The sequence below is a fragment of the Geotrypetes seraphini genome, chromosome 10 (assembly GCF_902459505.1).
Source record: "Geotrypetes seraphini chromosome 10, aGeoSer1.1, whole genome shotgun sequence".
NCBI classification, from domain to species: Eukaryota; Metazoa; Chordata; class Amphibia; order Gymnophiona; family Dermophiidae; genus Geotrypetes; species Geotrypetes seraphini.
Window position 1 is genome coordinate 56,669,326 of NC_047093.1, and position 26,303 is coordinate 56,695,628.

Genomic DNA, 26,303 nt, shown 5'->3' on the forward strand with positions numbered 1-26,303 from the left:
CTATATTTGTGAGCAACATTGTTGAAGAGTTAGAAGGAAAAGTTTTGCCCTTTTATGGGAGATTTTGAATGAAAAATGTAATGGAGTAGATAGGACATTTTTGAAATGCAGGAAAAAGGTGCTTGCTGAAAAAAAAAAGCTCTGAAATAAATAGAGTTAAAATGAACATTTAGGGGATAATTTTAAAATTTAGTTTATTTGAGCTCTTGATATACTTACTATCTTTCAACCTCCAGCAGGACATGCCAAACTGGCTTACAACTAAAAACTGATAAGAAAAGTAAAATAAATTACAATACAAAAAAGGATAGCGAAAGAGTAGTGATACAGGCTTAATCCAAGGTTTAAAACTGCCTTAAAACAAACACAGTTCAGTTTTTCTCTTAATTGATGTGAGTTTTAGCATTATGGAGTATTGAATGTAAAAGCTGTGTGTCTCATGGTATCCAAGCAATAGCTAGTGAGAGATGGATAACAAGCATATGGAAAGTAGGTTTTATACATGGAAGAGAGCTCTTAGATGTGTATTCAGTTGTGCAATTTTATAAGTACATGCAATGAAAAGACAATGGGGGTAATAATAATTTTAAAAAACCGTCTAAAAAGTGTCCTAAGTGGCTACTTGGACGATCAAAAAGCCTGATCGTCCAAGTACCCATAACCAAAGCTGGTTTTTAGATGTATCTAAAACCAACTTAGGCCTTTCCCCTGCCTCTAAACGCACAGAGAGAAAAGAGGTGTGTTTAGAGGAGGGGAAAGGGCGGGCAGTGGGCCGACCTACACCTAGGCGTACAACAGGTATAACCAATACAGTTTAGTCGGCACTTAGACCTTTTTCACTTAGACAAAATAAAACCAGGTCTAAGTGCCGAAAAACGGGCCGCTGAGCTGATGGCTGTTGGCGCCATCAGTTCAGCGGCCCAGCAACCTAACCATCGCGGCAGGAGAGATGCCTCATCTCCCCTACTGTGATGCCATCACTCTTCTACCCGAACTGCCGTGACCCGAAGAGAGATGGCATCGCGGTTGTGGAGATGAGGCATCTCTCCTGCTGCAATGCATCACTCTCCCCCCACACACACACAACTTCGGGGCAAGAGGGAGCTCAAGCCCTCTTGCCCCAGCCAACCACGGCACTCCCGACATATCGGGCCCAACCCTGGCCATGTGCCTAAGGCCCCGCCCACAGGAGGGACCTAAGGCTCCCGGGCCTATTCTGATTGGCCCAGGCGCCTTAGGCCCCACCAGTAGGCGGGGCTTTGGTTAGGCTGGGCCAATCCGGCCCCATTCGTCGGAGGACTGCCGGACGGACGGACGGGTTTGGCACCCGTCTGTCCGGCCAACTTACCTAAAGATACGGGGAAGGGGGGTGGGGGGTGGCGGGGTCATGGGGTCGGCCGGGGGGGTCGCGGGTCAGCTGGGAGGGGGGCCGATCGGAGGTTCTGGGGGGGCGGACGTTGGGGGGAAGGGGGTTCGTCGAGGGCAGGAGGGCCTGGGATCCCTCCTGCCCGTAATGTAGTGGGGGGTGGGGGTAGAGGATTGGCTGGGCCAGGAGGGCTTGGGCTCCCTCCTGGCCCAAACGAGTCGGGGGGCAAGATCGGCTGGGTCAGGAGGGCTTGGGCTCCCTTCTGGGCCAAACGAGTCGGGGGGGGGCAGGATCGGCGGGGCAAGAGGGCTTGGGCTCCCTCTTGCCCCGATATGTCGGGGGTGCTGCGGTTGGCTGGGGCAAGAGTGCTTGGGCTCCCTCTTGCCCCGATGGAGTCGGGGAGTCGGCGGGGCAAGAGGGCTTGGGCTCCCTCTTGCCCCGATGTTGTCAGGAGGGGGGGGGGGTCGCAGTTTGACATGGTAGGAGGGCTTGGACACCCTCCTGCCTGTTGTGGGGGGGGGGGATTCTGTAACCGGTATTGTTTTTGACAGACACCGGTTATAGAATCCAGCTTTTTGGCAAAGGACTGGCTTCTCCTTTGCCTAAAAGCCCTTCTGTTGGACGTTTTTGGCTTAGGCGTTTTTTGTTTCATTATGGCTAAAAAGTGTAGACGTGCTGTGGGGGTACTTTTAGACGTAGTGGAGATTGGGCGTTTAGGCAGAGGAAGGCCATAATCAAAACATGGACATTTGTTTTGGTTATGGACACTTTCCCTGCTTCTGGGTTGAACGTTTAGGGACTTAGGCCAAAAGGGGACTTAGACGCTTTTTTTGATTTTGCCCCTCTGTGTATTTATACAGATTCCATACATTGGCACTTATAGCAATCTAGTATAGATGGTGTTGTGACATATGTGCATGTTTTACAAAATACATGTGTACTGCAAAGATTTACTCAGAGCAGGTGTAAATTTCCACTTTTTCTGCATCACTGGAGGCCATTGTAGAAGAGCACATAGGGGCCTAAGTTGCTCTTATAAAGTAGGCATTTTTGGGGGACTTTTCACATTGATGTCTATCCTTTGATGAGATATTTCTTTATTTAATTTTATTTATATACCATTTTTTTCCTAAGTGGTTTATATTCAGATACTTTATCATATTTCCCTATCTGTCCTGGTGGGCTCTATCTAGTGTTCCTGGGGCAATGAGGGGATTAATGGGCTAGATTTACTAAGGACACTGATCGTGTCCCGACCACTTTGCAACCAGATTTTCCTCCGACCTGATTCACTAACCTCCTGGCCGATCAACCTCGACCCGATCCGATTCACGCATGCAAATGAGGGGAAATGGCATGCAAAGTAGAAAGGACGCAATTCACTAAACACAAGAAGGAACACTGATTGTGCTGGCTGATCCGAAATGAAGCGATTGCTGAGGACCAGTTGCTTCACTTCCTTACCGACTCTCCTGCCCTCTTCTGCCCTTTAAAACCACGGGCTGGCAATGTGCTTTTGCAGAATATATAAAAAAGGAATTCTTCCTTTTTTATATATTCTGCAAAAACCATATTGCCAGCCTGTGGTTTTAATCCGCGTGCCAATGCATCTCCCCACGTACTGATGCCCGCTGCCATTGCCGCCTATGGCAGGAGGGATGCCGACTCCCTCCTTCCACCCAAGGGATGCCCCTTCCCCCCCCGGTCCCCCCCTCCCCGTACCTTTAATGGAGCAGGAAGGGTGCTCAATCTTTCCTGCTCCAATGTCTTCCGACTCCCCCACCCACCCTCCAAAATACAAATGGCAGGATGGATGCTGACTCCTTCCTGCCACCCACTGGATGCCTCCTCCCCGTTTCACTCCCCCGGTACTTTAAACAGAGCAGGAGGGGTGCTTAATCCCTCCTGCTAAAATGCCTCCCGTGACGATTCTGAGGCATTAGGCCCCGCCCTGGTGCATTATGTGATGCACAGGGCAAGGCCTAAGGCCCTGATTGGCTCAGGCACCTTGGGCTCCTCCCTTAGGAGGGCCTGAGGCACCTCAGCCAATTAGGGACTTCATTAGTGAGTTATCTTCATTGCCTAGTGAATCCCAACTCCCCCAGACTCCTCTCATGCACTTTGAAGGTGGAAAGGGGTAACGATGTCTACTCACTCCTGCCTATGCACCTCAGCCTTGCAAAATGGCTGCACTTGAGCCTGTGCAATGCATCCTAAAATGCAGGACACAGGGTCAGTCTGCCAAATAAGGGAATTTTTGCCATATTTGACAAATGTGCAAATAAGACTAAATTTCCTTTGTTTGATAGACTCATGTAATGCATCTGTGGATTTTATTTAGAGTGTAGGGGGGTAGGGGGGATCTAGGGTTGGTGGAGAGAACAGGTCCACTAGATCACCATTAAATTTTTGTTTTAGGTATTGGGGGGGGGCTCAGTGGGAGTCACTTGTGGAGTCAGGGATCGGGTAGATCTTCAGCCTTCAGTGGGAATTAGTGATCTAAGGTGAAGTGCAGCACTTGACCTCAGATCAACCTCTGTCCCAAAGCCAGAAAAAAATTGCAGGTCTTCTACTTCTCCTCTGATTTGATATTAGGGTCCCAGTGTTGTGTTCAGCTTTTCACTCTTCTGTACACTTCTTTGCATCTGCACTGAACAGTTAATTATTGGTTATGGGCTATTTGCATATGTTCTGCTTTTCCCAAAATAAACTTACATAATTACACATAAAAACAATATAAGTGAAAATACAATCAAAATAACATAGAAACTGTTTCCAGATCACTGTTCAATTCCCATTGAGGTGGCTCACTGGTAGAGTTGCTACCTCTGCACCCAGAGGTTGGGAGATCAAATCCCAGTGCTGTTCCTTATGACTCTGGGCAAGTCACTTAGCATAGGTTCTCAAAAAACCAAGTTAAAAAAACAACGGGCTGCTATCACAACTGTTCTGGTAGTGATATTAAAAGAGCGAGTCTTCTCAAAAAAGTTACTCATGCAAATGAGGTTGGCAGAGACTAGCGAAGATTTGCTAAATTTGCATATGCCCATCGCTGGTGATAGCGATGGGCACATGCACAGAATAAAAGAACAAAACCAAGAACACAACAACAGCGGGGAGAGATGTCCAATCTCTCCCGCTGCCAACCAATATCCCCCCTTGCAGCAGGAGAGATGCCCATTCTCTCCCACCGCAAACACACACACCTGCAACAGGAGAGATGTCCACTCTCTCCTGCCGCCAAGCGCCCCCTTTCCCCCAGCAGCAGGAGTGATGCCCATTTTCTCCTGCTCCCCCTTACCTTGATTTAGATGGCTGACTGGAGAGATGCCTACTCCATCCGTCCAGCTGGCCCGCATCTTCAAAATGGGCCTTCCCCTCCCTTGTGCATCCTGGGATGCACTGGGGAGGAGCCTGAGGCTCTGGCCCAGGTTGTTTCGTCTAGGCCAGGGTGTCAAAGTCCCTCCTCGAGGGCCGCAATCCAGTTGGGTTTTCAGGATTTCCCCAATGAATATGCATGAGATCTATTAGCATACAATGAAAGCAGTGCATGCAAATAGATCTCATGCATATTGTCGCAACCCGGGCTCCTGACAAGCGCAGCGAGCCTGGCTCACAGCGACTAATACTTCTCCCAGCGCGTTCCCTCCAACTAGGGAATCCTTCAGGCTCCCTAGGCACCGGCCTAGGGTGAAAACATCAGGTAAATGACCACAGTAAAAGCAGGCAAGGAAAATCACACACATCCAGAAAGGTCAAAAATAAGGATAAACTTTTATTCCTGACCCTGAGTCAGGTTGCTCTGATATTATCAGTATGCTGTAATACTTTCCCACATTCTTTCAGAAACCAAAACATACAATGCTGGGCCAACCTGGCCACACTGGCTTCACAAACATTAGAATGGTTCTTATTTCAAAAATCAAAAGAGAAAAAAAAAACACAAAACCAGAATTGTGGCTGGACTTCAGTCTCTGCAATTCAGTCCTCTTCACCAGCTTTAAAAGGGTAAAGACAAGTTCAGCAATACTCTTCATATGAAGGAGCAGTAGAGAAAAATACACAAGGTTCTTGTTGCATGAAAATAAAACTCTTCAAAATCCAAAAGTAAACTGCTAAAGTTGGAACTCTGATACAGATTGACTGCAGCTAGGGAACTTATACCAAACAGAGCTCCTCCATGGCTGATGTTCCCTGCAGTAGCTTATCACCAGATAATTAGCCTCCATCTGTGTGGAGAGAGGAGAGCAAAAGGCTCCGTAGTTTGCAAATGTTCAAGCAGTTTAAGGCAACACACAGTGTGAAAGAATTCTTCAGAGCCTAGCTCTTGAAAGTTAGACAATTCTGCTCACAAAATAAATTCAGTCCCAAAGCTTTCACAAAACAGGTAAGAACCAAAAATATCATAACACTTCCAGCTTGTGTCCATAGCTTCCAATCTCTCATTAGGAATACTTGGCATACCAATATCCATGGGTTCCCAGATTTCCAACTGTTTCTCACTGGTGGGTTCAGACAGCTCTGACATGTCCACCATCTCACAGTCTCGTCCCAGCTCTTCAGCATTCAGCTGGGGAGCTGTGTTGTGCTGCCTCTCAGGCTCACGTTCCCAGCCTTTCTGCTCCTCCCCCCCCTCTGGGTCTCAGCTGCCTCATTTTAACAGGCTCCAAGCCACCCCTCCCTGCTCTGAAGAGGGGGAAGGGAGAAAGCTCCCTCTGCAGCTGTGTCTGCTCACATGACAGCTTCCTGCTAGTTCTCTGTCCTTCTGGGAGATGTAGTTTCCTGCCTCCTGAGGTCTTATGTGATCTAACGGCAGGTTTGGAAGAGTGACCTGCAGCTGGCCTGAACTCTCCCTGGCAGTCAATGTCTGTCTCATCAATCTCGGTGCTGTTGGCGCCATCAGTGCAAGGGAGGTCAGCGCTATCATACTCAGCAGAGCCAACCTTGTCAGCTCTCCTGCATAGGGGCTTACTGCTCTTCCTAGTTAATCCTGTGATGAAGCTAGGAGGAGAGCTAAATTTTTCACAATATTCATTGGGGAAATGCTGAAAACCTGACCGGATTGCGGACCTTGAGGAGGGACTTTGACACCCCTGGTCTAGGCCAATCAGAGCCTTAGGCTCCTCATCAATGCATTTGGGGAGGGACCAAAGATTGTGATTGGCCCAGACAGCCTCGGCCAATCAGAGCCTCAGGCCCCTCTTCAGTGCATCCCAGGATGCACCAGGGAGGGGAAGGCCCATTTTAAAAAGGCGGGCCTGTTGACCGGAGGGAGTAGGCATCCCTCTGGTCAGCCATCTAAATCAAGGTAAGGGGAAGAGGGTGCCGTTATCGGAAGCACGGGGGGGGGTGTTGCTTGGTAGCGGGAGAGAATGGGGGGGTTACTTGGTTGCAGGAGAGAGTGGGCATCTCTACCACTGCTGTGGGTTTTTTTTAAAACAGTGCCATCACTGTACCAGCACCCCTGGACCAGTCACTGATTTTTGTCACCATAAGCCGACGCCGCTCTTGGAGAATGGCTTGGCAATTTTTAAGAATCCACCATAGTACTCATTTCAATATTAAAGAGCCCTTTTGCACGGTAGTGTTGGAGACTGCTAGAAAGCCTGGATAAGCTGTTTTGGATAATCTGCTGCTAAAATGCATGAAGGCTAAATTGTCTGGAAACCAGTTTAGTGACCGCGTTAAAGTTTTGAGAATCTGGCCCTTAATCCTCCAGTGCCCAGTGCTTTAAATGTCAGCTTTGAAATGCTAAAGCCACAAAAAAGCGGTATACAAGTCTCCATTCCCTTCCTCTCTCACAACACAGTAAACTAGCCTTATTACAACTGTTTGAAATATGCTTTTTTGCCCACAAAATTGTGTGCTAGGGCTCAGGCTTTGTGCAGGTTTAGCATTATTTACTTTATAGCATTGGCCCAGTTTGTACCTGCAGCAATGGAAGATGAGTGAATGAGTTGTCCACAGTCACAAGGTATATCAGCTAGATTTGAACCCTAGATTCAGGGGTTCTCATCCAGTTGCTGTACAGAATAGACAGCAAAGGTTTGCACTTGTTTAGATAAATTAAGAACTACAGTAACTTTGACTGCATTTATTTCTGTGATACTTCTGATACCTTGGCCAGGAGTATAGTATTATCGACAATACACATTCACAATCTAGATGCTTTTCTATAATTAATTTTCACATCTACAGCTACTTATTTTCTGTTTACAACTGAGAATGACAAAGGGACTCTGAAACCTCAGATTTTCAGATGAGGCCAGAGCTATCACTGCATGCCACATGACCCTCATTGCAAAATTTGCCCTTAGACTGCCACAAAGAACTGCAAACATAAGAATACAATGGAGTGCAATGTGCCAAAGATGGAACAGAAAAGGCAGAACCTGTTGGTAAAGGATCCATCTTTTTTGTTCCCTTTGGATCCTCTTACTCTGGTCTCTTCAACTTTCTCTTGTGTTGCTGACTCCCATTGTTCCGTCCATGCCACACAGAACTAACAGTGCTGGTATATATTTTGATTTTCTGGAGGACTTACTTTTTAATGGCAAATACTGTCAGTCCAATTTTGACATCTCTTAGCTTGAATTGCTGGTTCAAGAGATTAATGTTGAATGTTCCATCCCAAACTATTGGCGCAAACCATGGTGTCATGACAAGAACATCTGTTCTCCTGGAGGCACAGAGATATTTAATCTTCAGCCTCATTGTAGTACAGCAATTACTTATTATTAAACAACAGCAATGATCCCTTTATAGTATATATAAAATTACACTGTAGAGAATAACAAAATTATTTTAAAGTGATTCGTGAGGGGAGTTATCAACATGGCCTACCTTTAAGATGGGTTATTTTATGCAGTGAGATCCTCTTGTGCTAAAATAACATTACATTACATTAGAGATTTCTATTCCGCCATTACCTTGCGGTTGAAGGCGGATTATAAAAGAGTTATAAATGGTGGGTTACAATAGAAGATCATTGGTGAATTCAAGAGAAGTTGAGGAGAAGAACAGGTAGTATCTGTGGGGCGGGGTGAAGACGGGAGGATGGAAGGTAATTGAGATGTTAAGAGTGTTTCAGTGATTTCTTGAAGAGTATCATTTTTATTTCTTTTCTGAATATCTTGTATTCGGGGGTGGCTATCAGTAGGTTGGAGATTTGGTTATCTAGTTTTGCTGCTTGTGTTGCTAGAAGGCCGTCATACAATTTTTTCCGTTTGACTTCTTTGATTGGAGGGTGTGTGTTTTTCTATGTCTGGGTGACGTTGTTTGGTAGAGGTGGTTGTTTAGGTAGATTGGGCTGTCTCCGTTTAAAGATTTAAATAGCATGCAGTAGAATTTAAATAGTATTCTTTCTTGAATTGGTAGCCAGTGTAAGTCGATGTATGCCTCTGTAATATGGTCATGTTTCTTCAGTGAATAGATGAGTCTCAGAACTATATTTTGGATTGTTTGTAGTTGTTTAGTCATTGTTGCAGGGTAGGGGAGGTAAAGGATATTGCAGTAATTCAGTAGGCCTAGTATAAAGGTTTGAACTATGAGCTGGAATTGTGGTCTTTCGAAGAATTTTCGTACTTGTCTTAAATTTCTCATAACTGCGAAAGATTTCATGACTTGCCCTGGAATTTTCACCCCCCCCCCCATTTCGCTCCCGGGATCTTTCACCCCCCCCCCCCAACATTCACTGCAGTACTAAACTACAATATCATAATCATTAAGCATTATCATTACCACTTTTGTTGTCCTTGCTCATTTGAATATGCCACTCAAGTAAATTTTTATGACTACACAGCTTTTTTTCATTGTATGCATTTCAAATCTTTTGCTATATTGCAGCAAATTTGACCCATTCATAATAAAGCCACAATGAAATTTTATTTTCAATCAAAAAGTCTAAAATCAAGTAAAAAAAAACCTGTAAAAGTAAAAAAATACATAGTTAACAAAAAACAATCAAGTAAAAAGTCAAAACAACAAGAGAAGCGCACAAATCAAAATGAGCCAACACTAAAAAAAATCATAAATCTTTGTTCACAGACTACACTGGTATAATCGAATGAAGATTCACTTTCAAATGGGAGGTTTATGCACTTGACCCAGCATTAACCTCCCATTTGAAAGTGAATCTTCATTTGAATATGCTATTGGGGCGTGTTTGGATCAGAGGAATCGATGGCAACGTTGTGAATGTCGTCAATCCCCACATCCATGTAACATAGGCAGCAAGACCCGAAGCAGCTCGACTCATCAATGAAGTAACCACCAGGGTAAAGACAACACAGGAGACACCACAGAAGATACAAAAGTTGTTTCAGGTGCCCATGCCAATGTTGGAGTGCTTCTACCAAGAGAAGATTCATTCAAGAGAATGATTCGATCAGCAAGATGACTTGGGAGCATGCCAAGGATGCCTCAAACCATTGATGAACTTGTTGTCCTCCAGGAGTTCCAGGAGATCAATATCAATGGCATCTAGCAGCAGTTCATTTATGTGAATCGAGTAAGCTCTTGCTCACACTGTGGATAGGGAGGAAAGAGCCAAGGGAATTATCCTTTAGCGTCATGTTTAGTTTGTTGTGACATGCTTTCTGGTGTTTTCTTTGATTTTTATTTTAATTTTTACTATATATTTTTGACTTATGATTTTTTTTAGTGCTGGCTCATTTTAATTTGTGTGTTGTTTTACTTGGTTTGTGTTTACTATATAGTTTTTACTTTTTGATAAAAAAATAAAATGTCATTGTGGCCTTATTATGAATGGGTCAAAATGGCATGTTCAGATGAACAAACATTTGCAAAATGAGAGATCAATGCTGGGTTAGTAATGGGTCAGTGATAGTGCAATTTAGTACAGCAATGAATGTTGGGGGAGAAAAGTGGGGGATGAAACTTCCAGATACCAATAAAATAACCTGTGTTAACGGTACCACAATGTAACACTGGGGGGCTGCGGGCTGCATAAAACGGACAGGTTGGAGCTGGCCAGAAGGTTAGACACCCGCCAGAGGGAGACACAGCATGGAGGGAGGGAGACAACAAAGATTGGGGGAATGATTTGATTTTCAAGTTAGTGTTTGAATTGTGTCCATTTTGAGCATTTTAATCTGCTGTCTATCTTTTGCACTGTTCAGGAAGAAATACATTTGTTTCTTTTTCTCTGGGGGTTGTACTGCATGTAGAATTTTGAATCTTAGGGTGTTTTAAATTGCTGCACGCGCTAGGTGCTAATGCCAGCATTGAGCTGCGTTAGTTTTTGGCGCTTAGCGCAGGGTTAGCGTGCGCTAAAAACGCTAGTGCACCTTAGTAAAAGTAGTTTAATTTTGTGGTTAACCATTACCATTATGTGTTAATAAGATTATATGGTTTGTGTATATATGAAAAATTAATGGAAAAAAATGGATTATAATTAGTATTATTATGGGGGTGGGGTCTGGGGCGGAGATTGGGTGGGGTCTGGCCCACAACTTAGCATGTGTTTCGGATTTCAGCCCCTTAATGTGATTGAGTTTGGCACCCCTGATCTAGACAGTGTGCAGAAATCACCAATGTGATTTTGGCAGTTGTAGAACGGATGAAAGAATTTTTGAAGCTAAATAAGAAAAAAACAAGTCTTTTTTTGCTACTCCAACTAAACATAAAGAGGAAAATGTATTATTATTAGGTCTACATTATCCTATTCTTTCTACTATAGAAATACTAGGAGTCCATGTAGACAGAAATTAGACTAAGAAAACACAGGTTCATGTTTTAGTCAAGAAGATTTTTTATATACTGTAGAAGTGGCACTCATTAAGGGCTTGGCTCCATGATTATGCTTTTCAATCGTTAGTTCAATCTTTGGTTTTTCCTATATTAGACTACTGTAATATTGTTTATTTTAATGGTTCAAAAGTACTTTTAAACATTGCAGTTAATCCAGAATGCAGCAGTTCGATTAATTTTTTTTTTTTTTTTTTTGTGGTTTTCAAGATGCTTTTTGAGTTTTTTGTGTTTTTTTATTTTTTTTAAACATATGTTTATTAACAGTGAAGCAGCACACACACTCAGGCGGCAACAGTGCCATAATCTACAAGCAGATAACACAAGGGATACATAAACAGCTGGTAAATGCAAACTAAACCTGAGACATTAGGGATTCGAGAAGGATCCATGAACAAGAAATACAAGGAAAGTCCCCGCCACAAGGCAGTGCCGAGACAGGGGGGTGCGCCTGTTGTTATGTGTGTGCTTGGTGAGCATGGGTTTGAGTCGGGCTTGGGGGAATGTTTATTTGGGTTTTTTTCGATTAATTTTTAAACAAAAAAAAAAACCCAAAACAAAACTGATCATGTCACATCTTATCTTTTAAAATTGCACTGGCTTCTATAAAAGCCAAGACAATTTTTAAATTCGGTTGTTTTTATTATAAAGCACCTAATAGTTTATTATCTAGCTATTTGACTGAACAATTTTCTTTTAATGTTTTAACACGTTCTTCCCAAAATCCCACTTTTTTTTTGTATTTCCTACAATAAAGGGTTGACTGTTTGAAAATGAAATATATGGAAAAAATGTTATCTTATCAGGCTCAAAGTTGGAAGGAAAGCTTGCCCCCCCTGATACTTGTTTCCTAGGCTTCTCAACATTATAGGAAACTTGAAAACCTTTTTGTATAGACAGTTTTGGGGGAATGATTGATCGAATGTTAACCTGTATTATTTAAATACTGAATGTACTTCTCTGTAAATGCACAGTTTTCTCTTATGTGAACTGCATAGAAGTGTAAGGTGTTTGCGAGATAGAAATAAAGGGCTCCTTGTACTAAGCTGTGCTAGCGGTTTTAGCGTGCACTTAGCGTGCACTAGACGCTAATGCTGGTGTTAGTTTTTGGCGCGTAGCGTGGGGTTAGCAACAATGCAGCGTGCACTAAAAACACTAGCGCACCTTCGTGAAAGGAGCCCAAAGCTTTATGTTACTTACAGTGGGTTCATGGTCTGTGGCTGGGAATAATTCATTCTGAAAAGGAGAAAGGCAATTAGATGGAAATAATTTCTGAAAAGCAGCTGGTTGAGAAAATATGTTGTTTCAATGTGAAAGAATGCACATGATACATCTGTAGCCTGATTTAGACCACTGTACAATTGCCAAACTAATTCTATAAATTATTTTAAATCTTATATATTATATTACCAGTAAGCAGTTTACAAAATAACATTAAATAATAATAATAATGACTGACTGACAAAAGAACCTAAAGATTTGAGTATAGGTTCCATCCATCACCAGACCTGATAAGTTAAGGAGGGAAATTGGGAGAGGGCTGCTTGAATAAAACCTAAGAACATACATAAGTTTAGTTATGCTGAATCGGACCAAGATCCATTAAACCCAGCATCCTGTCTCTGACAGTGGTGCATTGTCTTGATGCAAGAGCCATGAAGGACCATTTTTGCACACAGCTTTCTCATGCCAAGAATTTCAGTTAAGATTTTCCTAACTGTTTCTCTACCAATGTTTACTTGATCTGCTATGCTTCTCACAGTCAGCCAACGATTTTGGCGCACAATTGGACAAATGTCTGCTATGTCTTCGTCGGTTCTGCTCGTTACTGGCTGCCCTGATGACCTCTTTATCAATGATCCTTTCTCCCCCCTCAGAAAAACGTTTAATCCATTTGTACACTGACATTTTCTTCATGGCATTATCCCCATAAAGTTGAACTAACATGTCCCTGATTTCACTTCCACTCTTGTCAAGTTTAACAGGAAATTTAACGTTTGTTCATTGCTCTAATTGAAGCTCCACCATTTTGTGACGGCACACAAAAACATGCAGCAACAATAATGAATGCCACCCAGCAAGACACCACCACACATCGACACACACATAGCTGTGAGTCACTGGCGTGCTGCCAATGTAAGCGCACGTGGCAAGTTAATGAACTTAATTGTCAAATATCATATACTTTTTAACTATGCCCTTTGAGGACACACTAGATTTTCTTGGAGACCTCCCTCTATATCTAACTAGCCTCCATTTTGCTCATTTAAATATTTATGTCTAGAGATACAACCGATAAACTATTGATCAGAAACAAGAAAATAGTAATTCACAGACTGACTCCAGAATGTCTCATGATTAGTTAGATATCTTCTACCTTGGGAGTCTTATCTCCAGTAGGTGATCCAGGTAATTGCCATCTTTCCTAACCTGGTGACTGTGGACAAAAAATACATGTTGATAATCAGGTTATGTAGAAATGACTGCAAATCCTCAGCAAAACCACAATAATCAATTCATAATACCTTAGTAAATGATTATTATTATTATTTATTTATATACTGCCTATCAATAGAGATTGTCTAAGCAGTTTCTTACGTTCAGGTACTCAAGCATTTTCCCTATGTGTCCTGGAGGGCTCACAGCCTACCTAATGTACCTGGGGCAATGAAGGATTGAATGACTTGCCCAGTGTCAAAGGGAGTAGTGCTGGGCTTGAATCCACAGCCACAGGGTGCTGAGGCTCTAGCTCTAACCACTAGGCCACTTCTCCTTCCCAGATAAAGACCTGCACAGTTTATCCAATTTGCCCAATAGTCTCATTTATACCAATTCACAATTAAACCAACAATCCAACAGTATTTCTAACTAGCAATATTTTACTTGCTAAACTCAACTTTAAGATGTCTTCCCCTCTTCCACTGAGAAACAGAGCACCCGCACTCATAGCATACAATATAAATGTGGCATAAAATATACATGATTCATCCTGATCCATCTTTGCCATTTTTTGGGACACAAACTGTAGAAGACAGCCATAAGAAAAAACCCTTTAAAATGTGCGTATTATAAATACTCATAAGAAGCCCGTATTTGATAAACACATATCTTAACAGTCATTAGGCAAAAATAAGCCCAAAACAATTAGCCAATCGATAATCAGTTCACAGTCATATTGCCAAAGTGGTTGTGTAAAAAGTCTTGTAACACTGTGGGATTTGTGAAATTTGTTGTTCTAGTTCGAAAACTCACTCGCATAAGAGCAGGGTAAAATAGACCATATTGTCAGGGCTGGAATAAAGGATAGGCCCAGTAGGCACGAGCCAAGGGCCTGAAATGGTCAGGGGGGCCCACCAGTGCAGTGCTTTAGGGCCGTTTCGGCTTACCCTCGCTGGATTCACCAGCAGCAGCATCGTCACCCCGGGCCCCCGACCAACAAACCTCCCTCCAATAGTGCTGCTGCCATCACTGCTGGAGGCAGTGGCGTACCAGGAAGGGGGGAAGCGGATCATCCCAGGTGCACAGCCAGCCAGTTCCAGAACCTCCCGCCCTACTCTACAATGGAACCTGTACATCAGTGCTATACTTCTTCCGGAGGAGAGTCGGCAACCGTACTGAAGTGCAGTTAGGTCTTGTGATGACTGCGTCTGCTGGACTGCATCTGCTGGACACCATGCAGCAGATGTCTTTCCTTCAAAGTTTACCACATAAGAGCGTAATGTTAGAAATCCTTTAAACCAGCTTAGAACTTTTTCTTCTAATCCTATATTTAGAGTAATTGAATCAAGATGATAGAGAGGGTGGATAGGGACAGATTCTTCAGACTGAAGGGGACTGCAAATACGAGGGGGCATTCTGAGAAACTGAAGGGAGAGAGGTTCAAAACAAATGCAAGGAAGTTCTTTTTCACCCAAAGGGTAGTGGACACTTGGAATGTGCTACCGGAGGAAGTGATCAGGCAGAGTACGGTACAGGGATTCAAGCAGGGATTGGATGGATTCCTGAGGGATAGAGGGATCGTGGGGTACTGAGTAAACCAACCTGGTCGTGCATGTGCAAGACCGGAGGGCTATGACTTCGATAGGAGGGCAGAACTTAAATGGGAAACCAAGGTAGCAGGGGAGCCCCTTCTGATGATTCAGACAGGCCTTGACCTGTTTTTGGCCACCGCGGGAGCGGACTGCTGGGCAGGATGGACCTGTGGTCTGACCCGGCAGAGGCACTGCTTATGTTCTTATGTTCTTATGTTAAGATATCATGGCTAACCACATCAAAAGCAGCAAAAAGGTCAAATTGTAGTAAAATGGCATAACAATTCTGAGATAGTAAACTTTGAGATGCTGGAAGGCCTGCGAAGCGAAAGTTGATGTTTATGAATATATGGGAACCTTACTTACAAACCTTACATGCTAAGGGCCATAGTGCAGTCTTAAGATGGGTTTCCTAGAGTGTATTGATGTGTCCTAGTGAGGTGAATTAGAGAATACCATTGGGGGGGAGGGAGGGTTTTGGGTGGGGAGGTGGAGGGTATTTATGCTTCTTATTTTATATTATTTGATGCATTGTTATTGTATTATACATAATGTGATACTCTTATATTGATTTTTGATATTGTATGCCTCAATAAAAATTGTTTGAATCTAGAAATCAGAGAAACTAGTAGAGTTTCAGTTCTGAAATTGGGACAAAAACCATGTTGAGATGGTAAAAGAATGGAGAATTTATCTAATTAGTTGGATAGTTCTTTGGAAATAATACTCTCAATCATCTTTGTTAATAATGGAATATCAGTAATTTGACGGTTCTGTTGGATTCAAGTCAGTGCCTTTCAATAAAGGGGTAAGAGCTATGTGTCCCATACTCACAGAAAAATAACCATTATCCAAGAGATAATTTATCAATAACATTAACCAATAGAGTCAGCCTGGGAGGAGATTTTTACACACTATAACAAATTCCATACTTACATATAAAATCAAATTACATCTGACATACACGTCGCATCAACAACGAATATCATTTAAGGCAAAAACTGGCGAAACCCTAACATACATCAGAATATAAAATTACATAAGGCATACAAGATGCCTCAATGACAGACATCATTATGCCAGATAAAAGAGACCGGATCGTCAAACACCTCTATGACCAGCACTCAGCGCACAAGGCATCACTCCTTCCCCCTCAGCCTAACTCAGACCCTATATTTCATCTTACAGAACAGGTGTCTTTTCAGCATTTTCCTAAAGTTCTGTAAATTTTGCTGTTAGCGAATGTATCCTGGAAGGCTGTTCCACTCCCTAGGGCCGATGCAGTGAAAGACACTGTTTCTGGAAGAGGAAAGCCTTAGGTCCCGGAAGTGCATTGGAATATCCAATCTGCAAATTTAGAGAGAATGAGAGTGCAGATGCCTTACCAAGGACTTTGCTTAGGACAATAGTGGCAGAACTCATTAGGGAGGCATCAGTGCTGAATCTAGTACTCATGGATGGTGAAAATGTGTCTAATGTCTGGATGGGTGCCTTCTTGGGCAGCAGTGATCATTGCATGGTGTGGTTTGATATACAAGCTAAGGCAGAATCCAATCCAATCACACTTAATTCAAAGTCCTAGGCTGCAAGCATGCTGATTTCAGCAAAATGGAGGAGTACCTGAAGAGGAACTTGCAAATTGGGAGATAAGGGAAGTCGAAAACTGTGAACTAAACTGAAAAGGGCTTTAAAAAAGAACAACAGATTTTTAGGTAAGGAAAGTAAATAAAAGTAAGAGGAAAAGGAAATACTGTATATTGCTCTCCAAAGAAATGGCTAGAAAAATAAGGGGAAAACAGGTAGCATTCACAAAATACTCAATAATACATGAAGGTCCACTCCACATGATCATAGGCCTTCTCTGCATCCAAGGATACAGAGAAGGCCTGATCTTCCATGGCTTTTGTTAAATTTAACATGTGGAAAGCCAGTCTGGTGCTGTTTGAAGAATGTCATTGAGCAACGAACAACGTTTGGTGCATACCAATATTATAAGGGAGAGCTTTGGCCAAGCATAAAGCCAAAAACTTAGCCAGAAGTTTTCCATCTACATTAATCACAGAAATAGGCCTGTAATTTGAAACCAACGTAGGATCTTTATTTGGCTTTGGCAAAACTATAGTTAAAGATTCTGCCATAGTACCTGTAATACAACCTTTAGTCAGTTAAGCCTGATATAAATTTAATAGAGTGCGAAAGGGAGCGCGAGAGCGGGGCCGGGTCAAGGACCACAGAGGTGCGGCGGGGCATCTTTTCAGGGTTGTTGAGGAAGGAGAAGTTGGAGAGGGATTTTTGCTTGCGCAGGTTCTAGCCCCCGCCGCCCGCCGCCCGGAACACCTTCAGCTCGCCAGTCCTGTGCGGGGGCAGCGCCCGACTCTCCACCAGGGCTTTGGGGAGAGTCTTCACTGGCTCAGAGCTGTAAATAAAGAGGTGATGTTGACTCTCACTGGCTTCCAATAAAAGCAAGAACTCAATTCAAATTCTATTGTCTACTATTTAAAGTAACTCATGGCACTGCCCCCAGCTACCTAAGCAACCGCCTTCACCGCTACCGCTCACCCTAACCAAGGAGAACTCAGAACCTATTCACCTTTCCCCCTCATAATGGTACCAGACGTAAGAAACTTTACAACAGCCTTCTGGCAACACAGGCAGCGAAAATTGACCCCACCATCACCAAACTGATGATCAAAACAACAGACATCAAAGTGTTTCGAAAAGAAATCAAAACAGTCCTATTCAAAACACACGTCCTCACTCACTAATCTCCTCCCACTCGTATATGCTTTCTCCCCTGCGAATAGCACATCAGTCATTCCCTCAAACCTCACCTTCCAAAAAAAAAAAAATCAATGCTAGGTAATCTTCTTCTATTGCCCGAACATATTGTTTTTCTCCACTGTATCCTATAACTACTTGAATCTTTATATGTAACTTCTCAACTATATTATGTAATGTACAAGAATCACTGTTATATAATTCTCTCGGTAATGTCCAGATATCTTCTAATTTGTAATCCGCTTAGAACCGCAAGGCACAAGCGGAATAGAAATCACTAATGTAATGTAATGTAATGATGGCATCTCTGCTGCTGAGCTTTTTGCCTCCCCCCCTTCCCTCCGGCTCTGATGTATATATCTGGAGGTCCGCGCTTCCCTCCGGCTCCAATGTATCTTTTTTAACAATAAATATGTGGAGGAAATATCTGGAGGTCCGCAAGTGTGGGGTAGTTGTAAGCACACATGCGCACTCCTGCCAGCCATGGACCTACAGATCACGGATCAGGGATCACGGATCACGTAGGTAAGAGTGCGCATGCACTCATAGAGTTTTATTATAGTAGCTAATACTTTTTCTGAACGTTTCTTTCTGGACATGGGAGTTAGACAAGGGTGTCCATTATCTCCTTTACTGTTTGATATTGTTTTGGAACCCTTGCTATTAGCTATTCAACAGGCAAAAGAGATTCAGGGTATTCCTTATGCAGGTTGGGAATATAAATTCTCTGCGTATGCAGATGATATTTTGCTTCATTTGAGGAATCCTGAAACTACCATTCCACATTTACTGGATTTGATTGATAGATTTGAGAAATTTTCAGGGTATAAAATAAATTGGAGTAAATCGGAGGTTCTTCCGCTAAATGTACATTGTCCAAAAGGATTATTTGATTCATTCCCCTTCCTTTGGAAGAAAGAGGATATAAAATATTTAGGTATTTGGATTCATAAAACGCTGGAAGAGACAATGAAAATAAATGAAAAATTTTTATTGCTAAAGGTCACAGAAATGTGTGAGCAATGGAACCTTTTACATCTGTCTTGATGGGGGAGAGTACAAATGGTTAAGATGATGATTTTGTCTGTGGTTTGCTACCAAATGGGTATGTTGCCAGTGTTTTTTCAGGGGTCCTTTTACAAGAAGTTAAATAGTATTCTCACTAATTTTGTTTGGCTGGGGAAAGCTGCGAGAATTGTTTTAGTATATTTACAAAAACCAATTGCGGTGGGGGTGGGGGGTGGGGTAAATTTTCCCAATTTTTATAGGTACCATCAAGCCTATATAATGCGTCAAGGTATGTATTGGATCCTCCCCGAGCTCATAGAAAATCTTCTAGATTGATTATGGTTGGAATGGCAACTCCTGTCTCCATTGAGATGGGTCACATCTCAAGTATCAAATTACCTAAGCTGTATAAAGACAATATAATTTTATTAGACACATGGCAGACATTAAAATTTATTAATAATTTAACACCTATTCCGATTTAAAAATCCACCTGTCAGTCTGTTTGGCTGAACGCCAAGATTCAAATTGGTGGGTTTAAGATCCTCTGAAAGCATTGGATGAAGGCAGGAATACGTACTCTGTATGATGCAGTATCAGATGGAAAGCTGCTTGACTTTTCATGACTGCAACAAACATTTGATATTGCTAAGTCTCAAAATTATAGGTGGTTGCAGTTGAAGCAAGTGATTAAAATGTTGGAAAATCCAGTGGCATTGTCCATACAAAACCGTGCTATTTGGCATGTTAATGAGGACTAAAAGCCAAATATCTTCCCAGAATAATAAACTTCTCTTTATTATGACAGGGGTTGCCATACAACTTATTATGAGAAACTGGAAAAGTTGGGATCGGTTAAATTATACTTTCTGGTGGGAATCTCTATGCCACATGTTTAAAATGGAACTTATGATTGCTATACAGCGGGGACATTATAGAAAGTTTATGGATATTTGGGAGCCATTGACAAAATTCTGTAAGGAGTGACTGTTGATTTTGCCCTTTGATCATACATGTCCAGGGAGTGGGGTGGGAAGATACTTTTAATTTGAGTGCAATTGTTGGATATGTAGGAAAGGGGGGGGGGATGATATATGTATTTGCCATAGAATATAATTTTGATTGAATTTAAGTGTAAAATGTCTGTATAATATGTTGCACTTATTTTTGGCTTTAAAATGAATAAAGATTAAAAAGAAAAAAAGAAAGTCAGCAAAAGATTGACAAAGGCACATATAGGGCCTGTTTTACAAAGCCGCACTAGTGGCTTCTGCGTGGTAATGGCCCCAAAGCCCATAGAGATTTAAAGGGCTTCGTGGCTGTTGCCATGCAGCAGCCGCTAGTGCGACTTTGTAAAACAGGCCCATAAGAAGGTGGACAAAGGCATGAATCTGGATAAGTTACATTCTAGGATATTGAGAAACTTCTGAGAGGTTCTGGCAGATTCTCTAAAGTATGTATTTAACAGATCCTTGAGATGGGGGATGTTCTATGGGATCTAAGAAGTTTGGGGATGCCTGAACAGCTGAGTGGCAGGGGAAGCCCCAAAGCAGCCTCCTGCCACTCAGCTGTTAGGGCTTTTTTCTTTTTTAATGGCACAGATGGTATGTGTGTGTTACACATGCATAATATCTGCCACATTAAACATGCCCATGCCCCCCCCCCTCCCGCCCGATTACCCATTCCGGAAACAGAATGGAGGCAGGAGGGATGCCCACTCCATCCTGCCAATGTGGAAATCCCCCCACCACACACACACACACCAAACAAAATTGGCAGGAAGAATACCCACTCCCTCCTGCACACCACAACCCCCCCTCCCGAACTGACCTCCTCCCTTCGCCCGCTCTCCTTTCTACAAAATAAATTTGGCAGGAGGGATGCCCACTCCCTCCTGCCACCAGATTCCCCCTGAAACCCCCCCCCCCCCACCACCACCACCACAAACCCCCACTTCCAGGTACCTGTAAATTTGCATGATAGCAGGAGGAATGCCCTGTCCCTCCTTCTCCTCAGGCCTGCCACTGCAAAATGGTGGGCCTTCCCCTTCCCTGTGCATCCTGGGATGCACGGGGAGGGGCCTAAGGTCCTGATTGACTCAGATGCCTAAGGCCCCTCCCAGGGCACAACATCTGTGTCCATAGATAAAAATGGCCATGAGTAAGGCCAGAAGAAAAAGTTAAGGACCTTTTTTGTTGATGGACTGCACTGACTTTGAAAGCACGGCTTGTGCTAAAGTGGGATTTATTTTGCTTCCTAAGAGGAATTAATTGAATTCCTGGAAGCCTGTCCTTTTTGCTCGTGCCAATTCTGAAATTGTGTTTGGAGTTTTGTTTTTCATTAAAGTGTTTTGTTTTGATCAACCAGGAAATCTCAGTGTGCAATTCTTGGGAGGCACTGAGAACTGTGTTCCACTACCTTTATTTAAACTTTGGGACTGGGATTCAGCAAAGCAACTAGGCCTAGCCAGGATCCTATCCCACAATGTTAGTATGTTACTTTATATCATATGTATTTCTATGGCTATGCAGGTATTTAGCCTTGTAAAGACAAATTTTAAATATCTGGTCTCCCCTTCCATGAGGATAACATGCCCTCACTGTCAGAAGTACTGCTTTTCTCCATGCTGAACAAGCACTGAGTTGTGATGGGCTTGCTGAAACTAAATAACTCTGAGATCAAGGACTAGATTCTAAAAAATCAGTGCCCAAAAAAATTGTGCTTAGTGTTATTCTATAAATGGTGCTCACAATTAGGTGTCGTTTATAGAATAGCTCTTGGCATTGGGAATTTTGCCTAACTTTATTTTAAAAATTTATATACCGTATAATACCTTCATGGTTTACATAAAAAGCACAAAAAAACAAGAGAAAACTGCAGACAAAATGTACAAGATGCAGGCTATGTTTAGTATATCAAATATTAAATGCGGTTAATAATACCACCTTAGAACAAACCAAAGGACCCGACATAGTCCGTGTTTCGGTTAATACGCCTTCTTCAGCATAAACTTGCTCTGTTGCAAGTTTATGCTGAGATCACCAGCTAGCGATTACCGTATTTTCACGTAGATAACGCGCACCCTTGTAAAACGCGCACACGGATATAGCGCGCGGGAAACCAAAATATATGTAAAAAAAATTTTTTATACCGCGCACACCCGTATACCGCGCATGCTGCCCCGACTCTCCCGTCGCCGCCCGATTCTCCTTTCGTCCGCCCCGACTCTCCTCTGGCCACCCCGACTCTCCTTGCGCCAGCCCCGACTCTCCTCTCCCCACCCTGAAAGCCTGATGCCCCCCCCAACGTCCGATTCACCCCCCCCCCGCAGGATCGCTCGCACCCCCACCCCGAAGGACCGCTCGCACGCACCCGCACCCCCACCCCGAAGGATCGCTCGCACGCACTCCCACCCGCACCCGCACCCCCACCCTGAAGGACCGCTCGCACCCCCACAGCCTCCCGACCCCCCCCATCATGTAGAAGCTCCTACCGGTGTCCTGCTGCTTCCTCTTGGCGGTCCTGGCCCTTCTGTGAGCCCTGCGCCTGCGCTGCTTCCTCTTCCGGCAGTCCCGCCCTTTCTCTGACGTCAGAGAAAGGGTGGGACCGCTGGAAGACGAAGCAACGCAGGCGCAGGGCTCACAGAAGGGCCGGGACCGCCAAGAGGAAGCAGCAGGACACCGGTAGGAGCTTCTACATGATGGAGGGGGGGGGTCGGGAGGCTGTGGGGGTACGAGCGGTCCTTCAGGGTGGGGGTGCAGGTGCGGGTGGGAGTGCGTGCGAGCGGTCTTTCGGGGTGGGGGTGCAAGCGGCCCTGCGGGGGGGGGGGGTGAATCGGACATCGGGGGGGGGAACTATGTAAAAAAAAAGTTGTAAAACGCACTCACGCAAGGTTATGCACGGTTTGTAAAATCGTGTATAACGCGCGCGTTATATGCGTGAAAATATGGTACCCCAGGTTTGTACAGGTTTATGCTTATTATCTATTTGAATTGCGGTTTAATTCGAAACCTTATCAACCCTGGACCCTGGAAGAAGGCGTGTTAACTGAAACACGGACCGTGTCGGGTCCTTTGGTTTGTTGTAAGGTGGTATTATTAACCACATTTAGGGCTCCTTTTACAAAGCCGCGCTAGGAATAGCGTGTGCTAACTTGCCATACGTGCTAGCCGCTACCGTCTCCTTTTGAGCAGGCGATAGATTTCCGGCTAGCGCGCTAATCCAGTGCGTGCGATAAAACTGGATAATAAACATAGCCTGCATCTTGTACATAGCCTGCATCTTGTACATTTTGTCTGCAGTTTTCGTGTGTTGTTCTGCTTCCACTGCAGTCCCAGTTGGATCCTTTTTTGTTCTTTTACATAAAAAGCATACATAAAAATTGAACGTTACATGTTCAATGAAAAGAAGAAAAAAACACTTAGCTCTTCAAAGCCACCTCACACAATTCAAAATATTTATCACATTAAAACATTTGCAGGTATTTAAAATTCCACATTATCTCCTCACATGAAAGCATTTATGAATGTAAATTTTAAAAACATCATCAAAATCTTTTCTCATGTCAGGCAGCATTATGGGGTAAAGATCTGGAACAATTACTTATGCTCACTAATACTTATGGGGATTTAAGAGACACCTAAAAATATATCTGTTCCTGAAGTAACTGATCTGTACAATCTTATTCCACCATAACTGATTTCTAGAGCTGTTAATCACTAGCTTTTAACTTTGTTAACTCTACTCAATTTGTAACACTTTTTAATCATTGTAAACCGCATAAAACTTCACGGTCCTGCGGTATATAAACTGTTATTATTATTATTATAATTGCGTTTTCAACAGTTTCTTGAAACTTAAATTTTGAAAAATCCTTGCAAAATGGTAGGTACAGTATCTGGTGTACTGTCGACAAAATTTTATATTGTTCTCTTGGCAACCAGTGTAGCTGCTTTAAAACTAGTGTTATGCATGCCATTCTGGGCAAACCAGTAATTAACCTTGCTGCAGAGTTAATAAGCAGCTGCAACACCCTCATCTTCACTTTTGCAACCCCCAGGTACAATGCATTACAGTAGTCTACCCTACTCAAAATTAACGCTTGTACCACAGTGTGAAATGTGGTGTAAATCCTTGCACCTAAATTAGGCAGGAATCCCCACACACACACACACTTATTCTACATCCGTGCACATAAATTACAGGCACGCCCATGACTCTCCCATAGCCACGCTCCATTGTTTGGAACCGTGCCTAAAACTACACACATACATTTTAATTAATTCCAATTAGTGGCCATAATTGATTGTTAAGATCCTACTTATTGGTGCCAATTTTCTCATTCAATTAAATTGTGCACAAAATTGGGAGTATGCCCATATTCATATCAGGAGGCTGATGCAGTTATCTTACATTAGAGTCATGTGCAAATACAAAAAGTTTGCTCCCCAGTGCTGCAAGCAAAAGTATGCAAATAGGCCGAGCACCAAAACATGAGAAAGCACACTGCACAATCCCACCCCCTCAAGCAGAGAAAACATGTAGATTTTCCCTCCTACAAAATGAGTACCTGTATATACGTAAACTGCTTTGAATGTGTATCCACAAAAAAGTAGTATACAAGTCCCATCCCCTTTCCTTTTCTGCCCCCCCTTCTCTATAGCACATTTTCTGACAGTCTATTCTAGAGCCACACATACGTCATCAACAAAAACGGACAGACAAAATTTCATAGATCAAAATGCCAGTCTGATTAACACAAGAATTATATTGTATAAAATCCACTTTATAAATTGATTACTTATGGGAGATGGAGGTATAAACCCCACACCTGGGTTCTGGTCTTTGTGCCAGAAAAAAAAACAAAATCCCTATCCAGAGATTCCTGAGATGGAGTTCCAGACTTTGTTTAAGATTAACACCAAGGAGTGAGATTCATAGAACTATTATCTGTGACCCATTACCAAGGATTAACCTGCAGTGATTAGGAGACAGGCAAAGTTTAATTAGGGAAACCTTTGACAACTGTAAGGAAAGGGCCGAGGTACTTTAAAGAATGACACGGGTACAAAATTGTCCCTGTCCCCGTGGGATCTCAATTTCCCTGTCATATCCCCATGAGTTCTGTCCCTGCCCCATTCCTGCAAGCTCTGCCTTAACAGCAGAAGCCTTGAGGGAGAGTTACCTGAGTGAGGTGCATTGTGAGGGGCTGTTTCTTACCCGCTGAGAAGTTCAGTGCTCTGCATAACATCTACAGAGGAGGCGATTTCGGGTGCTGATTCTCTTCGGGCACCCATGGAGACAGACGCCCCTACGTCATTGGGGACTTTCACCTGAGGATGAAAAGCAAGCCGCCACTGTCTATCAGCGGTGAGTTACCTGAGTGAGGTGCATTGTGAGGAGCTGTTTCTTACCTGCTGAGAAGTTCAGTGCTCTGCATAACATCTACAGAGGGTGCCGATTCTCTGCAGGCACCTACTGAGACAGATGCCCCTACGTCATCGGGGACTTTTACCTGAGGGTGAAAAGAAAGCCGCCACTGTGGCACACGGCTACTGGACGTGGCCCGCAGCCCCTTGGAGACACAGGAGATACGGAGAGTCATTATACTTAAGATAAGTGAAGATTTTACCTCTTTTAATGGGGAAAAGAAAAGTGAAGGTCAAAGTTTTGAAGCCTGTATCAGCTGGCCCCATGGACAGGCACCTTCTACCATCTAGTGTCTCTGGACAAATTGTGAGCGTAGATGCTTTATCAAGGGCATCACTCAGCCCTTTAGAGCGTACTCCACCTCCACCTCCAAATATATCCCAAGGTCGGGATCTGATAAATGGATCCATTACTCCTCCGTCTGGGTCTCCTGTGCCAACATGCATCTCCTCTATTAGTTTTTGAGGAGATGCCAAAACCTTATACTTTCAGGAGGTTTTAGTTGCACAGGATATTTCCCTCAAAGATTTGTGGATGATTAATACTAGAGTGGAGGGGTTATTGAAGTCTGTGGTGACTCAGAACGTGAAGTTTTCTAAAGAAGTAGTATATAAATTAAAAACTTTGAAAGTTTTGGAGAAACCTGTTGTAACAACTGAATCTCAAATTACAATTTTATAAGCAGTTACTTTGTCAACTATTAAGGACTCACATATTATTCATACTCTATTTGAAATCATGGAAAATATGTTATGGGCAAAAAATCTGCATCTAGTCAACTTCCCCAAAACCCATTTCTGTATCGCTTGATAGACCGGTATAGTTCCTTACGGATGGGTTATATACCTCACTGCTACCAGCAGATGGAGACCGAGATCAAACTTATATATAAGAACGGCATCCCCTATACCAGTGTTCTTTTT

General features: G+C 43.2%; 1 protein-coding gene across 1 annotated transcript in view; it reads right to left on the reverse strand.

Annotated features, from left to right (window-relative positions):
• The window catches only part of LOC117368381 (histo-blood group ABO system transferase 1-like), a 72,499-nt gene that overhangs the window by 17,688 nt on the left and 28,508 nt on the right, over positions 1-26,303 (reverse strand). The window contains exons 3-5 of the mRNA XM_033961980.1: positions 13,512-13,571; positions 12,335-12,370; positions 7,911-8,045 (exon numbers count right to left, since the gene is read on the reverse strand). Of these exons, the coding sequence (XP_033817871.1) occupies positions 7,911-8,045; positions 12,335-12,369 (170 nt within the window). The 5' untranslated portion in view covers position 12,370; positions 13,512-13,571. The remainder of the gene's footprint in view (positions 1-7,910; positions 8,046-12,334; positions 12,371-13,511; positions 13,572-26,303) is intronic.